Source organism: Hemibagrus wyckioides, linkage group LG11, assembly GCF_019097595.1.
Source record: "Hemibagrus wyckioides isolate EC202008001 linkage group LG11, SWU_Hwy_1.0, whole genome shotgun sequence".
NCBI lineage: Eukaryota > Metazoa > Chordata > Actinopteri > Siluriformes > Bagridae > Hemibagrus > Hemibagrus wyckioides.
In genome coordinates this window covers 26,794,846-26,811,051 of record NC_080720.1, presented here as the reverse complement: position 1 = coordinate 26,811,051, position 16,206 = coordinate 26,794,846, and the positions used below count along the sequence as shown (strand labels likewise).

Here is a 16,206-nt window from a genome sequence, read left to right as displayed (position 1 = left end):
CCCTGTCAGTGTCCCGTTACAGTGAATGATGTTTCATTCGTTAAGCTGGATTTGTAATCATTTATCTGACCTCCTTTTAAAAAATAAATTAACAAAATAGAAATGAATTCACTTTAAAAAAAAAACATTTTGCTTTTAGTCCTTATGCATGTATCAGCCGGCTGAAATGTGCTTATGATGAGTGTATTCAACGGACAGTAAACAATTTCAGCTTCTGATTCTTCTTATTATAGGCATACAGGTGTGTGTGTGTGTGTTAGTGTGTTAATGTGTGTGCGTGTTTATACAGACAGAGCTAGAGGGTCACACTCCTCCATAATCACTCGTTCACCCATCTGTCTGATCAATAGACTGTCAGTCTCCGCCTGAGAGGGAGATTGATCATCAGCAGTCGCCCCTTGCTCGTTACACTTCTCTCAGTCTTCATTACGTACACCATTAGTCTCTCTGAGAGTCTCTCATTCTCTCTCTCTCTCTCTCTCTCGCTTTCACACACACACACACACATGCACAGGTACAAATATACATAACTCACAGTAGTTTAATTGTCTTTGTGTTAATAGTCAGAGTCAGGCAGGCAAACAAACACACACACATACACACACACACACACATACACACACACACACATACACACATATGCAAGTAGTGTAACTGACAATAGACAATAGACTTATCTTCATGTTAATATTCACACACACACACACACAGCATAACTCACAGTAGTTTAATTGTCTTTGTTTTAATAGTCAGAGTCAGGCTGAGAAACACACACACACACACACACAGACAGGTACACACACAATACATTTGTGTTAATAGTCTCTCTCTCTCTCTCTCTCTCTCTCTCTCTCACACACACACACACACACAATACATTTGTGTTAATAGTCTCTCTCTCTCTCTCTCTCTCACTCACACACACACACACACACATGCTGCAGTTATATGCACAAATGCAGCATATCAAAATATCAAATTGCCTTTAGCACACAGATGCATATACACAGCCAGGTTCAAGTGCATGCATACACTTATGCAGTTATTGAGGCACATACATGACACGCATGTAACTCCATCCCAACGCTCAGAAAGCACTGGCACAATGAAAGAGCAGGAGAGGGGGATGTGTATGTGTGAAAAATGATTGAGAAATCTCTTTAAGTGGATGTAATAACCTGTCACTGCTTGGGAAACACAAACCTCAGTGGATGTGGATGAGGTCTTCTCTACTGAGGGAGAAATAAACACAGACGTCTCACATCATGTGATATTAAATGTCTTTCCTTTTCTCTACTTTCTCGCTTTCTTCTCTGCACCTTTTCCCCCTCCTTCATCTCCCCTGTATCAGGTCCTTTTGTGAGGAGTTCTTCACTTTGCACTGGTCTGCTAAATGCGTGGTGTGTGTTGTCACCACATTGTCTATCTCTCTATCAACTCTGTGTGTTTCTCTCTCTCTCTCTCTCTCTCTCAGTGAAAATGTGTGTGAGAGGACTTTGGGCAGCGGCTACGTCAGAGGCAGCGAGGAGTCGAAGGGAGAGAGTGAGAGAGAGAGAGGGAGAGAGAGATGTGGAGCTGAGTTGACAAGCAAAGCAGCGACTCACTCGCACTCTGGAGCTTACAGCACTGAGCCTCTCGTCTTTCCTCTTTCCTTTCTCCTCGCTCTCACTGCTTCGCTTTTCTTCACCACTGGAGGACTTTTGCACTTCTCCTTTCCTGGAGTTGGAGGAACCACAGCTTCACTTAAGAGTTCTGCAAGGAAAGCTGAATAAACACGCAGGATGGAGGAAAAGAAAGCACAGGAAAGGAGAAAGTGTTAAAAGAGACAGGATTTGTGTATAGAAGCGGGGGCAGACCGTTGGAAAAAAATAGACAAGAAAAAGTGTACAAGCACTGAAAAGTAGCAGGAAGTGAAAAGAAGTAGCAAGTGGAACACCTGAAGAGTAAGATTGATTGTAAGAGAGACTAAGGAACACTGGAAGTGTAGCAGCCGTGGCGGCCCACATGCCCATCGATTTCGTGTGCAAAATCAAGTTTGCTGAGGGAGATGAGGCCAAAGCGACCCCACCCAAAGGAGGTGGAGGCAGCCCGATGGACAAAGGAGCAGGCATGTCTGACCTAGCTGCTTTTGCCAGCTCCTCATCCCTGCATGGCCTGGCTCAGGTGTTGGGATCATCAGGATCAGGCCGGGCAAGCATGAGGCGGACAGTGTGGGCCCTGGCCCTGCTGGCATCACTCATGCTCTTCCTGTACCAAGCGTCCCGGAGCACAGGTACCTACCTGGAGCACCCACATGTGGCCGCACTGAGCGAGGAAAGCCGGCGTGAGCTCACCTTTCCCGCCATCACGCTGTGCAACGTCAACCGCTTCCGCTTCTCTGCGCTCACCGACGCCGACATCTACCACCTGGCCAACCTGACCGGGCTGCCGCCAAAAAGCCGCGGCGGGCACCGACCAGGCGAGTTGCATTACCCACCTCCTGACATGCTGGACATCTTCCAGCGCACGGGCCACCAGCTTGATGATATGTTGAAGAGCTGCAACTTTAGTGGACAGAACTGCTCCGTGCAGGACTTCAGCGTGGTGAGTATGGCGTCCTTTAGCTGGCTGTGGCCAGAAGTCGTGGTACTTTCCCAGTAATTGTGATGTTTTTGTTGTGTGTTGGGTTTTGGCTATGAGATCTTTTGGTTGATTGACAATGTTGACATCTGAAACTTCTTGATTGACGGCCATCAAATGTTATATCGCCCCCTTGTTGGTGCACTCTATCCAAATGTATTCATACAATCTGGATATCTTGTGAATAGAAATGAAACCATTTCTAAGATATGGAACTTTACTCTCTGAGATTTAAAGCAAGCAAACAAACAAAAACCGGTTGACATCAGGCCTTGTCAACCGATGTCATGCACGATTGGTCAAACGGTCTAGCTTGAGAGCAATGGAGTTGCTTTTGATAATATAACTAATGTTTCTACCAAAAATACTAACATATATATATAAATGTTTGCATAGATGTGGTTAATAATCCAAACAAAATGAAAAATGATATAGTTTTTATTGCTAAACTGTAGAGTTGATATGGAATTCTTTGGAAATATTTTTTTAGCTAAACTATGATTTTTTCAAGAATTTAACATATTTGTAAGACAGTGATCTTTCATGCCACTGGGGATACCCCATGCTTTTAAGGGTTAAGAGCATTTTTGTTTATATTAATATTGTCAGTTACCATGAAATAATTTTTGTCTAAATCCTATTCTATTCTATTTTTCTGCTCAGTATTGTAATCTTGCTCTTGCTATGCAACTTGTTCATAAATATATAGATAAACTGAGAGAAATCTGGAAGCTTTATTTCAGTCCCAGTGCTGCCATGGTTTGCTCTCCTCTACTGAACTCTTCATCGCCCTGTCTCTGTCTCTTCCCCTTTCTGTTACGTTACGGTTTGTCTCTCCTGACGGAGAATGTTATTTTGGCCACAGAACAGATGAAATATGCAGGAGATGGACAGGAGACATGATTCTTGCATTAAGCAAATCAGCTTAGAGGAAAATGCACCTCAGACTGCTTCTCTGCACAGCCTTTTGGAATTGGAATAATTTGTTTAGCTGTCCTGAGAAAACCTTCCATTAGAAAAGATTAAATTTTTTTTTTTTTCCTAACACTAGTATCCCCTAAGGCTTGTGGATTAAGTGAGTGTTTTATTAGTGGGTGTTTGTTTCAGTCACTGATTTTTTATTTTTTTTTTCTGGATGAAGGCTGTGGTATTCACGATTTTGCTTGTGGTCAGTTTGCCTCCAATTTCATTTTGAGAACTTTATTTTATGTGATTCATTTGTCAGTAACTGAGGGAATGAATGGGACGTCAGGACCCTTCTTATTAAATAAATGAGCGTTAATTAAGGGGAGTGACATCACCGTCCACTTCCATTAAAATCTTTCAATTCCACAAACACTGTCCTAATGAAGTGGAACATCAACGATTGTTGCATTGAGATATTTATAGCACAACACAAAGTTTAACAAAGCACGCAATGAACATGACCCCTGTGTGTGTGTGTGTGTGTGTGTGTGTGTGCTTCCTTTCTATTAGAAAGAAAAACAACACAATATACTGCATAGGCCTTTGGATGCATGTGTGTGTGTGTGTGTGTGTGTGTGTGTGTGTGTGTTAAACTGTAGTCCTGCCTTGCATTTGTTATTCGTCCATCCTCTCTCAGGTTTATACGAGAGATATGAGGTTTCGTTATTCATAGCTTGTTTGGGATGTGATGTTCAATTCAAGCTGTACTCCATAAAACCATGTGTGTGACATATTGTCTCTGTATTGTCTTGTTATTCGCAAATCCTCCCGAAGACATCTGTCAGGATTAGATTTGTTTGAACATGATCGGAATGTGAAGACCTTGGAACAGTCTTCTTTTCTCTTAGAAATGTGAATTTTTCTGGCAGTTCGAGATATTCCAATATTTCCATTAGCCTTGTGGTTTTGATTAAACAATCTAATTACAGGAGCAGAGATAATAACTTGTATTGTGGCACTTTGGGAGTAACATGAGCTAAAATGCTTTGCTCAAGGATATAACAGAGTGAGAGTGAGTTTAGGGACACATTCATCTCACATTAGTCTTTTTTTTTTCATGATTTAATGAATATTATATCAAAGCCTGATCCAAGACTGGATCTCCAAGCACTTACATCTGTTGCTCCGATGTGTGGATATAAAACAGAGAGATTTGTTGCAGTCGTCTAGTCGTCTAATCTCTCTTTATTACTGATCTTTTCCCCGCACACGCTTGGTGGCCACTCTAGAGTCAGTAAATAGCATGCTGGCTCATTTGCACAACTTAATATCATTTAATAAAGGGTAAATGTCGGTAGGGCAGGACGGTTTGCATTTGTGCGTGTGTGTGTTTCTAGAAGAGTCAGCTTATACGCTATTGGACTTTAAAAACAGCTAAGATTTGTTGAAGTGGCTCACACACCATGTTTGTAACTCCATTTATCAGTGTGTGCATCAATGCATGTATGTGTGTGTGTGAGTGTTTGTGTTTTTGTGTGTTCTCTTCAGCAAATAATGACTCCACACAACAAGCTGGGAAACAAACAAAAGCAACAAGCTAACCCCCTGAAGGTCACCAGAAGCTCGAAACATGGATCGGCTCTCACACCAGCCGCTGTCTTTTGGCATCGTAACGATTTTGCGTGTTTGATTTTCCACAGCAGAGCCGCATAAATTAGTGAAAGTCATGTAAAACATTAATCAAAGCTCTCCCAAGCTGTGGCTGTAATGGATGGCTCTGTCCTGGTGCGCATCTCATCTAGATTTAACTAATCACCTATCACATGCTCAGACAAGCACACGTCACGTCATTTTATAGCTCTAACCTAGCTCACGTATTCACCTGAGACACGTGCTGTGTTCATTCGAGAGCAGATTTGCGAACGGGTTCTCTCTGAAAGATCCTCAGGCTATCACGTCTTTGGTACACTGAACAAATGAGAATAGATATGTATGAAAGATTTACCTTAAAGTTAACTTTAAGGTAATTTTATGGCACTACAAACCGAACTGCATGGATGCATTATTTAGTTTGATGGACAAATCAGAAGCCTGGGTACCTAGGACAAGCAGAATTCTTGTCTAGGCAATTTATCTTTTATTTAATAGGTTTAACAACCAAATGAAGAAAATAAACCTTACTTCCTGTCAGCGTTTGAAAGGTTTCTATGTTTTGTGCTTATATAAAATGTAATAAAATGCACTTCACGGTGTAAATAGAGTGTGTGTCAGTACTGCTTGCTGGAATACACACGTCAGCTAACTGGTAGCACAATTTTTACAAGGTGGATTAATGACAAAACTGAGCATATAGCTCAAAATCTGTCCTCTTCTGCTAGCACAATATGCCACCTCAAAGATAAACACACCGGCTGAAAATAAAGCCAGCCAAACACTTATAATATTAATACTTTCCATGCGAGGGGAAAAACACTTAGTTCATGCTTCTATCCCTTGGAATTCATATTCATTCATTTCCATGAGTCTGTATGAATGCATTGAAGTAGTTAAATAGATGGCTTTATCCAAGCCGGTGATATCCACTGATGATATTAGATGTGAAGGTTAATATAATATCTATTAATAGCTCAAAAATGGAACTATTAGGGTTGAGCAATATATTGTATCAAGAGGTCTAACTGATGGTGTAATTAGAATGGTGGAAAATACAGACCTGGCAGCCCATTTGAGATTATACTTGCCTGATGGGGTAGCATGTGTAGTTATTATTTGTCCACCCAGGAGCAGGATATCTTACCTTTACTTGTGGTGATGTCCTGCCCTGGACAGGTTTTTGATTTTCCCCACTGTGACACACTTGATCCAATTGATTATGTAATATTAAGCTCTTAATGAATTAGGCCAGGTGTAATGAGGGAAGGGTACCTTTCGGACCCCTACTGGAGTCAGATCTGACCCCGATCATCTTGCTGGGTCGATCTGGACTCCATCCGACCATAAGTCTAGGGGTAGGAGTGTGTTGCAGGATGGATAACTGTGTTGTTAAGTTTGTTGTGCAATGTTCTTAGTGATGAGGGCTAGACTTATATGAGGAGATGGATCAAGTCTAGCTGAAGGACTACCCTGAGGCCTTTGTGCAAGGCTTGGAGAAATGTTTTAGATCAGAGGTGTCCAGTCTAATCCAGAAAGAACAAGTGTGGAGGCAATTTTTCATTCCAACCAATCAAAAGCCACTTCTCCTAGTCTTTAAAAAAAAACCCAAAATCAATTAATTAAGCAGCTCTTACTTGATTGGAATGAAAGCCTGCACTCACACCAGCCCTAGCCATGATTGGACACCCCTGTTTTAGAGAAATAGCTGGAATAGTATTGCCCTAGTGGTTTGTAGATTTGCTTGGGAAACTCCGGGGTTGGTGTTCAATTCCACAAAGTTTTCATGTTCTCAATGTGCTGTAGGGGTTTCCTTCAGGTACTTCACTTTCCTCCCCTAGTCCCAAGGCACACCTTTCAAGCTGATTAGCATCATTAAATTGTCCATAGTGTGTGAATGTGCTTTGTGATGGATTGACACCACATCCCCGGTGTCCCCTGCTTTATGCCCAGAGTCCCCTGTAATAGGCTCCAGGATTCCCATAACCCTGTGTAGGATAAACAGTACAGATTTTTGATAAAAGGAAAGTTCTTACTCTATAAAAAGTCATTAAAAGTTTAAAGACTAAAAGTTCTTCTGATTTTGACCTGTTTGATCAAGTTAACTGTGTTCTTTTACAAATCCTATGCTTTTTACCCCATAACCCACAACATTCTCAGGAGCAGATGCTCTTTGCTGACACTTTCGGGTCTAATCGGATGCTTATACTCTGATTAACTGACATGTTTACCTAGATTACCGTGTGCTTGATACTTCTGAATTCTCAATTAAATTATTTGTTACTTCAGACTTACATCCTTTACAGTGCTATTGATGAAATGTACTATGAGTGGCACTCTGAGTCAGAGGAGATGAGTCACAGGAGATGAAGTGGTTTATGTTCAAATCCCCAATAAATTCACATTTAAGACTACTTCCAACTACGGTTTCTGTTATTTAGAAACGTTACCATTGCATAGCCTGTATTAAAAGGAGCCTGAAGTGCCAAAATCTAAACATCATAAATAGCAGAATATACACCAAATTATAGGTATTGGTTTCCCGCATCACTTCTATTGTTTCTAATATAAAAATAATGTCATTTGAATAATGCTTCATTCCCAAGACTGGCTGAAAATGATAGCAGACAGGATCCAGCAGTAACAGCTGCAGGCTGAATCCTCTGTCTTTTGGAAAGTGGTGATACACGCTGATACATAGCTCGGCTTTTAAATGCAGATCTGCTGATTTTACTGTGTCTTATCTTCAATGCAGCTTTTGCCATCAGACTTCATATATTAAAAACTTTAGATCAGATTTCGTGTATGATTTTTAAGTCTTTTAAGTCTTACACGTTCACCAATCTTATGATGTAGTATACATGACAAAGACTATGAAAATAACTGAAAAGGAGGAAAGATTTTCTTTTGTATTTGAGATACGAGTTGTATTGTTCAGCACAGACATGTCCACATCTTTGATCTAGATGTTTAAATGTCAGCATGCATTTCCATCCATTTATCCATCCATCCATCCATCTATCAATCCATCTATATATCTATCCATCCATCCCCCCATCCATCCATCCATCCATCCATCAATTTATACATCCATTTATACATCTATCCATCTATCCATCCATTTATACATCCATTTATACATCTATCCATCCATCCATCCATCCATTTATACATCCATCCATCCATCCAATCCTCCCTCCCTCCCTCCATCTATACATCTATCCATCCATCCATCCAATCCTCCCTCCCTCCCTCCCTCTATACATCTATCCATCCATCCCCCATCCATCCACCCATCCATCCCTCCATCCACCCCTCCATCTATAAATCTATCCATCCCTCCATCTCTTCATCCATCCATCCATCCCTCCATCCACCCATCCATCCATCCATCCATCCATCCATCCATCGCTTCATGCATTTGCTGTACCGCTTATGCAACGCAGGGTCACAGGGAGCCTGGAGTCTATCCCAGGGGACTCAGGGCACAAGACAGGAAACAACCCATCACAGAGCACAGTCACACTCACATTCACACACACACATTATGGACAATATAGAGATGCCAATCTGCCTACAAAACATGTCTTTGAACAGGGGGAGGAAATCAAAGTCACAGACTAAACCCGGAAGCATGGAGAGATCATTCAAAGTGTCCACAATGCTCTACTTTCATTAAAATTATATAGATGCTTAGTCACAAACAGTTTATACTTTATAGTTTATAGTTACAGACCTATTAAAAATAGTTCCTATGAACAACAAGAGGAAGACTTTGGTGCAGATGGTGGGATTCACAGAAGAATACATGCTGCAGCATCAAGGTGCTTTGTGCCTTCGTGCCTCAAGCTATTCATTTGTGCAATAATTTGATCAGTTAGACAAATAAAAATCAGAAAAAAACCTCACCTCTAATAGAAAAAACCTCTAATATTCAACTGTGCAGTGCTGATTGAGGTGTTGGCTGACAGGAATGGCATCCAAAGTGGTGCTGTACATGGCTCAAGGTTCAACATATTGTGTGTTCTGAGATGTTTTTCTCCTCATTATGTTTGTAAAAAATTGTTCTTTGAGTTACTGTAGCCTTCCTGTCAGCTCTGACTAATCTTGCTGTTCTTATCAACAAGTCTGACACTCACCTTATGCTTGCTTTTTTGCTTTTTTGTTTTTGTACCATTCTTTGTGAAAATCTCTGGAGACCAGCAGCTTCAGTATCATTTAGAAACATTACTGTTACATGGCTTGTCTTGGCTGTCAGGGCTAACGATTTGTCCACTGCTGCTGCTGCGCTGCTCAGTGTGTGTGTGTGCATGTGTGTGTGTGTGTGTATGTGTGTGCTGCAGTGTGACTCTTACTCTTACAAGTGGAATGCAGATCTCTTACACAAAGCCAAGCACATCAGGAGAAAATTCTCAGGGCTAATGACGAATCTGATGCTTTGTGAGCCACACAAACACCTCAGCCACAGGTGGTGTTAGACACAGCCTACGCTGAGGATGGCAAAGTGTGCTGGTGATGAATCAGCTGAGAAAATGCTCTAGCATTCAGTACACTGGAAAGTGTGTTCAGTTGGAAGGCTGAAGGCTTCCTGCCTCTCACTTGTTCTTAGTCACAATCTATCTGTCTCACTCTCTTGTCATGAAGAGACATTAAAACAGACAAAGATTGCTACTTTATATCAGTTCGAAAAGTCCAGATTTGTGCTTCCCAAACTTTGTCATTCTCTCTCTCTCTCTCTCTCTCTCTCTCCCCATGTGTGTTTTGTGTCTGTTATGCACCTGTTTATCATTTTCTGAATGCTAAACACAGTTTTTGTTTGCTTTTGGATCGAAATGTGTAAATGCCACATGTGTAAATGCCACATTTAAAAATCCTCAGCTCTCATCTATACACAAATTAGGAATGCATCACTGGAGTCTCTGCCTAATGCCTACTGTTAGACGTTTTTCTTTTGTCTGTCTCAAACTGGTGTGAAAAATGTACATTATGTAAAACTTTCATCTGCCCTGAAATTTTCTTTTTGGTCACAAAAACATCGCTGTTCTTTTGTGTATACACAAAACTCTTTGGAAGAACGCGGGTGTCCTCTTTTAGATAAAACGCTCACAATTTGAGGTCTGCATTTTCTTTTTCTTTTTCAAGCTCTTCTGCCAGAAACTGGTAGCAGGCATGTCAAAATGCAAGCAAGAATGTACCGGATGCCATGGAGTCATGTGATCTGTTAGTGTTTATGACCCAGAAAAACATTCTGATTGATTCGTCAGGTGCTGGAAAGATTGTAATGATTGGATTAGGCTTATGAGGGCGGTTTTGTGCTTCACTGAGTTGCACTCATCTGGCCTGGGGTTCTGACCCATTTTTGGCTCACTATGAGACTTGGGACTGGCAACGCAGCTGTATCCTCCTATTCTTTACTCGCGCACAGAGTGTGGGAATGTTATCATATGCAGCATGGAACATGTGCCAATGAGCGTGTTTCAATTTTAGACTAGTACTAAAGTCTCTTAGTGTGCCAAAAAATGGGTCAGACCCCCAGGCCAAATTAGTACACCTCAGCGAAATACAAAACCTCACTTTGGGCTTTTACCCACAGTAATCCAATCACTATGATCATTCTGGTACCTACCCAGCCAATCAAACTGAATGAACAAGACAGTATATGGAAGGCTGCACTCTGCAAATTCTATAGCTCATGATTACATAAAGTCTATTTACTCTAATCAGTGCATTATCTTAGTGTTTTATTAATGGATTAGTTTCCTGAAATCCAACAATACAACAGCAAGCTTGAACATGGCAGAATGACTGAAGGAATCTGCACTGCGCAAGATGTACCTCATAGCAGCAGGAGAGTTAAGAAGAAAAGGAAAGTGATTCAACTACAATTACAACTGTTCCAGCTATTATGTCAAACACAATTCCCTTTACAGCACTTTGAAGTCTAGAATGCCTTAACAAATGAGATCATTATTCAAAACAGAGTGTAGATTGAGTGACACAATCAAAACATGTTCATCTTAAATAGAAAATTGAACAAATCCTCCAGAGTTTAGCACTTCAGGATAAACATTCCCTTTCACTGTCCAGTTACATTCTCGTTTGTTAGCTAAGTGTGAAATGTCTGTCAAGTCCTGCCAGAAAATGAAGCCTGACTCATTAATCCTTCTCATTAATCCATCACGTCTGACATGAAGCGGAATGCCAGATATATCCATATATAGAAATAATGCAAGCTAGTCTTGCTAAATGATACCAGATGATTTAGCTAATGCGTACTAGTAGCTTTCAGTTAATATTAGCCATGTAAATGATACTGACTATTACTTTAATCAAACTCCATTTCAAGCGCAGCACCGATCAGTGAATATTTCGTTCAAATAACTTTTCATTGCCTTGGCTGAAAAGAACGACCGAGATGGAATATTGTGCCAACATCATCATCACCACCAGCCTGAGAGAACAAAACCAGAGGCGGTATGAACGGGATCAGAAACCACATAATGCAGCTCGGATGATGTCCAACAAATTAAATTCCAAACTTTAGTGCAAGTTACGTTATGAATCTTAAAGCATAATCAGCTCTCCACTGAAAGAATATCTCTAATTGAGATAAATAGGAGTACAGCAATACAGAAGTAGGAGAAAGGCACATATTATGGAAAGAGAAGAGTCTCTAAGGGAGATGTGGATCTACATACCTCGCCAAACACCCACAAGCCTCCCCGCACTAGCTATTCACACAGATCTTCAAGCAGTGGGCTAGTTTGCAGAAGTATGATTCAGAAGAAATCTGATTTGTTGGGAAATGAAGAAGGAAGCTTGCGAAGAAGACGAGGTCCATCCACAAAAAAAATTAAAAATAAAATCAAAAGTCTTGCATGGTGTCACTACTTGTATTGTATTGTCCTTTACTTGGACAGTATTTCCTCATTTGTATGTCGCTTTGGATAAAAGTGTCTGCTAAATGAATAAATGTAAATGTAATTGACGAGCCATAAAACTGAGTAAACAAGGCTCTCATACTTCACCTCAGGATAAAGAGGATAAAATGATAATTCATTTAATGAGGCATAAACGGATATTTATACTAGGATGTTTTTCTGTATAAATTTGGTAAACTCCCAATTTCACATGAATATTCATCTGTTTTTAGCAACAGCTTTGTCCTGGTTAGGATCCAGAGCGTATCCTAGCCTACACCTTGGATGAGATGCCAGTTCATGGCAGCACAATAAATGGACAGTTTTTTTTGTTGTTGTTGTTGTTGTTGTTGTTTTTGTTTGTTCGTGTTTTTTAAGGGTTTACCGATAGACAAAGCCTTTACTTTTGGACATGTCCATTTAAGACTTTTCCACTCAAATGATGCTGATTTGTTATTATGTTCCCGTGGTAGTATCAAACAGATTTGCACATTGGTTTAAAGAGGCTTAATAACGATGCCAGTGATGGTTGCTGTATTGCATTGCCTGCAGCTTCAAAGCCAAAGCTGGCCACAGTAACGGGATTTAGAGATTATATTTCTGGACCGGCGGTAAATCTGTGAGCCTTTTGAAGTCGTCCTGGCACAAATGCAGCACTGCACCTTACTCAGCAACATGTAAATAGCTGGGCACATGAAGGCTGACGGAGAGCTCAGGAGCTGAAGAACTCCTTGGCCTTGCTCAGCATGGATCATAACGCAAATCTCACAGCACTCTAATGGTGCCCTACTTCAAAGCATATCAACCCAGCTACTTTCGATCAGCACTTTCATCTAGTTTCAACCCAGCTACTTTCAATCAAATCTCCTTTAGTTACTGCAAATGTAGCAAACTGTGTGTGTGTGTGTGTGTGTGCGTGTGTGCATTCTTGTGTGTAGACGACTCTTCATTATGTAGTTAAAGACTGAGGAAATGAAAATAGCACTCACTTCACTGAACGGCCCTTGGTGAATGCTGTGGCTAATGAGTTGTGTGTTATCTGGAGCAACGCTGGGTAAATACCCTGAACATGCGTACACACTCTGCTTCACTGTAACAGCACGTTTTCCAGTTTGACATCTGATTGATTGTTTGGTGACGCTCATTCAAACACTTGTCTAAATACTCATCAATCAATAATGGCATTGTGTTAGAAAATGGAGGCGAACGTGATGCTCTGTGCGCTAATGGCTTTGTCAATACAAAAAAACGTCATATAGAAAGTGATGTAATGGCTGAGCTTCAGTATGTTTCATGTGTGCTTTAAGGGATGAAACCAAATACAAATGCAGCTTGTTAACATTTTGAGAAATAGTACTAATTAATATGTGTTGGAAAATATTATGTGCCTTTACAAACAGAAATAGTTTGAACTATTGATTGATTAGTGGATAGCACGTTTGCCTCTTACCTCTAGGGTTAAGGGTTCGGTTTCCTTCTCTGCCCTTCATGTATATGTTTTCCCTATCATTTGGGAGTTACCTCTGGGTATTCTGGAGTCCTCATCCTCTTAATTGTGTGTGTGTGTGTGTGTGTGTTAATTGTGCCCTGTGATGGATTGGCACGCTGTCCAGGCTGTCTCCCACCTTGCATCGTTTGTCCCCTTGGATAGACTCCAGACTCCAAGATAAAGAGTACAGAAAATGGATGGATGGATAAACCAGTCCCATGTATATACAGTAATTCATATTCTTTCTTATAGAGCATGTATAACTTAGTTTAACTCCTATGTGTTCATTAATACACTAACTAACACACATGTATTAACATGTACTTAAGTTGGTCGTTATTCATGCATAAGACTCATGTCATAATTAAGGTTAACTCTTCATTAGCTCATGCCTTAACTCATCAGTAGTTGGTGATCAGCTCATGCCTTAAGTCATCATTAGTTCATATTAAATAAGACATTAGTGCATGATTTTACATTTACTGTTATAAAGTAAGGGAAAAAAATTGCATTTCTATATACGAACTCAAACTCACTTCAGGAAACTCTGTGGCATTTTATACTCTGTGGCTATAAAATTAAGTTCAACAGCACAAGTCTTTTACAGACTGATGTGTATTTGATTGATTTCCGTCTGTCAGACCTGTTATTCCTCTAATCTAAGACTGACTGACTGCACTTCTACCAATTACTTCTTAACACAAAGAGTTTCTTTATCTTGTTAGGCTGTATGTCCTGTTTTCCGCCTGTATCTTACTCACTTTCAACTATTTCCTCCTCTGACAACTAGGCAATAATCTGTTATTCAGTATGTGATGTTATTCTTTGAAAGAGAAACAACACTCAGTTGAAACACCGAGCTGTCACTGTCTTAATCACACAAAAATTGTTCACCATCTACACACACACTATGCCAAACATATGAGATATCGGCATGTCACACAGCCTGACATAGCTTGCTTGTTTGGAAGATTTTCAATCTTTCTCTCTCTCTCTCTCTCTCTCTCTCTCTCTCTCTCTCTCTCTGCCACAAACACCCACATATAAACACCCACGTGTTTTGCCCCCAAGCTCTGACAGACTTGTTGACATCTCTCATAACCTCTGACCTCTTATATCTGAGACGTCATAAATGATTGGCTGATCTTGGCAGTGCGTGACATTGTATTGTAATGCTGCAAAGTGTTGCGGTCAGTGTCAAAATGCCACAGATTTATTCCCTGCAGCATAGATATATCTCACTCTCGGGTGTGATTCAGTGCAGAAAAACGTGTCAAAATGTGCTGGAGTGAATGGATATTGTTGTGTTAAAAGGTGCTGGGGGTCAAAGAATACACACACACACACACACTCACAAACATGTTTCGAAAAGAAACACAAAAAGTGAAAATACAATAATACTCTGAGACACAGTGAGGCTGCGGGCAGGCAGGATAAGGAAAATGGACAGAGAAAGACTTAAAGATTATGGCTTTTGATGATTGTATATCTGGGAATATCCTGATTATTAACAGTCAGGGAAAGCTGGTGTTGATGTAAAAGGCTAAAATCAAATCTATTAATTGTTCCAACACTGAATCTAGGTTCAAGGTTCTTTGTCACTTACATATTAAATACTTGTGATAAAATGTAGTAAAATTTCCTTAATTACTCATCCCAAAGTGCAACAATGAACACAGAAAAAATAGAATATAATAACAGATATATAATAACATATAGTCAACCAAAGCTAACAAATATTATTAAGTGGTATTTAACGGTTATTTCTGAGCAATGCATAATTATGCATCAATGATATAATAGGAATTATGCAGGAATAAATCAATTAAAAAATATTTATTTATTTATTTATTTATTTATTTATTTATTTATTCATTTATTTATTTATTTATTTACTTACTTTTTTTTCTCTTTCTTCTTGTTTTCTTTTCACCCTCTTTCTCTCCTCCCTTCATTGTATTATTATTTTTATTTTTTTATTTTTTTCTTCTCTTTCTTCTGTGTCCTCCCTCTTTGCTCCCATCTTTCTCTTTTCCAAAAACAACCCCTCCACCCATTGCCCCAATGCACTTTTGGAAACAAACACAGACATTGCACATGGGTCACTTAAGTCCTGTCTTCTCGTCATTTGTTCTTGTATTTGTTGTTTTGTTTGTCTACAATGTCTTTTGTCATGAAAAAAAAGAAAAAAAATGTAAAAAATTATGCAGGAAATCCTTTACACACTTAAACACAGACATACAGCTACATTTGCAATAATTTTTTTCATGCCACATGTCCTCTGAGTTCTAAACATTTCATTCATACCTCAAAAATCCTAAACTTATGGTTCATCTGTCCTTTTGTGTCATTTAAAAAACACTGTAACAGGATACAAACACATGCTCCGTATGAACAGGTAAAATGAACAGATTCATAGGTAGTAGGAAATTAGTTCAGAAAGCTTTCAAGCTTCACTTGACACCCAGATGAGACTAGAGGTGTGCATCCGACGAGAGGTTTTTTACTTTTCATGCGAGCAAGAGGTCAGATATGATGCTGCGGGTCAAAGAAAGACCACGTTCATTAATGTGAGCAATGCATTTACAGTGATGCTTTTATAACATTACTGCATCATGTAAC

General features: G+C 39.9%; 1 protein-coding gene across 1 annotated transcript in view; it reads left to right on the top strand.

Annotated features, from left to right (window-relative positions):
• Positions 1–1,529: 1,529 nt before the first annotated feature.
• Positions 1,530–16,206, top strand: part of asic4b (acid-sensing (proton-gated) ion channel family member 4b) — a 36,610-nt gene continuing 21,933 nt past the window's right edge. Inside the window, exon 1 of the mRNA XM_058403477.1 lies at positions 1,530–2,583. Within this exon, the coding sequence (XP_058259460.1) occupies positions 2,005–2,583 (579 nt within the window). The 5' untranslated portion in view covers positions 1,530–2,004. The remainder of the gene's footprint in view (positions 2,584–16,206) is intronic.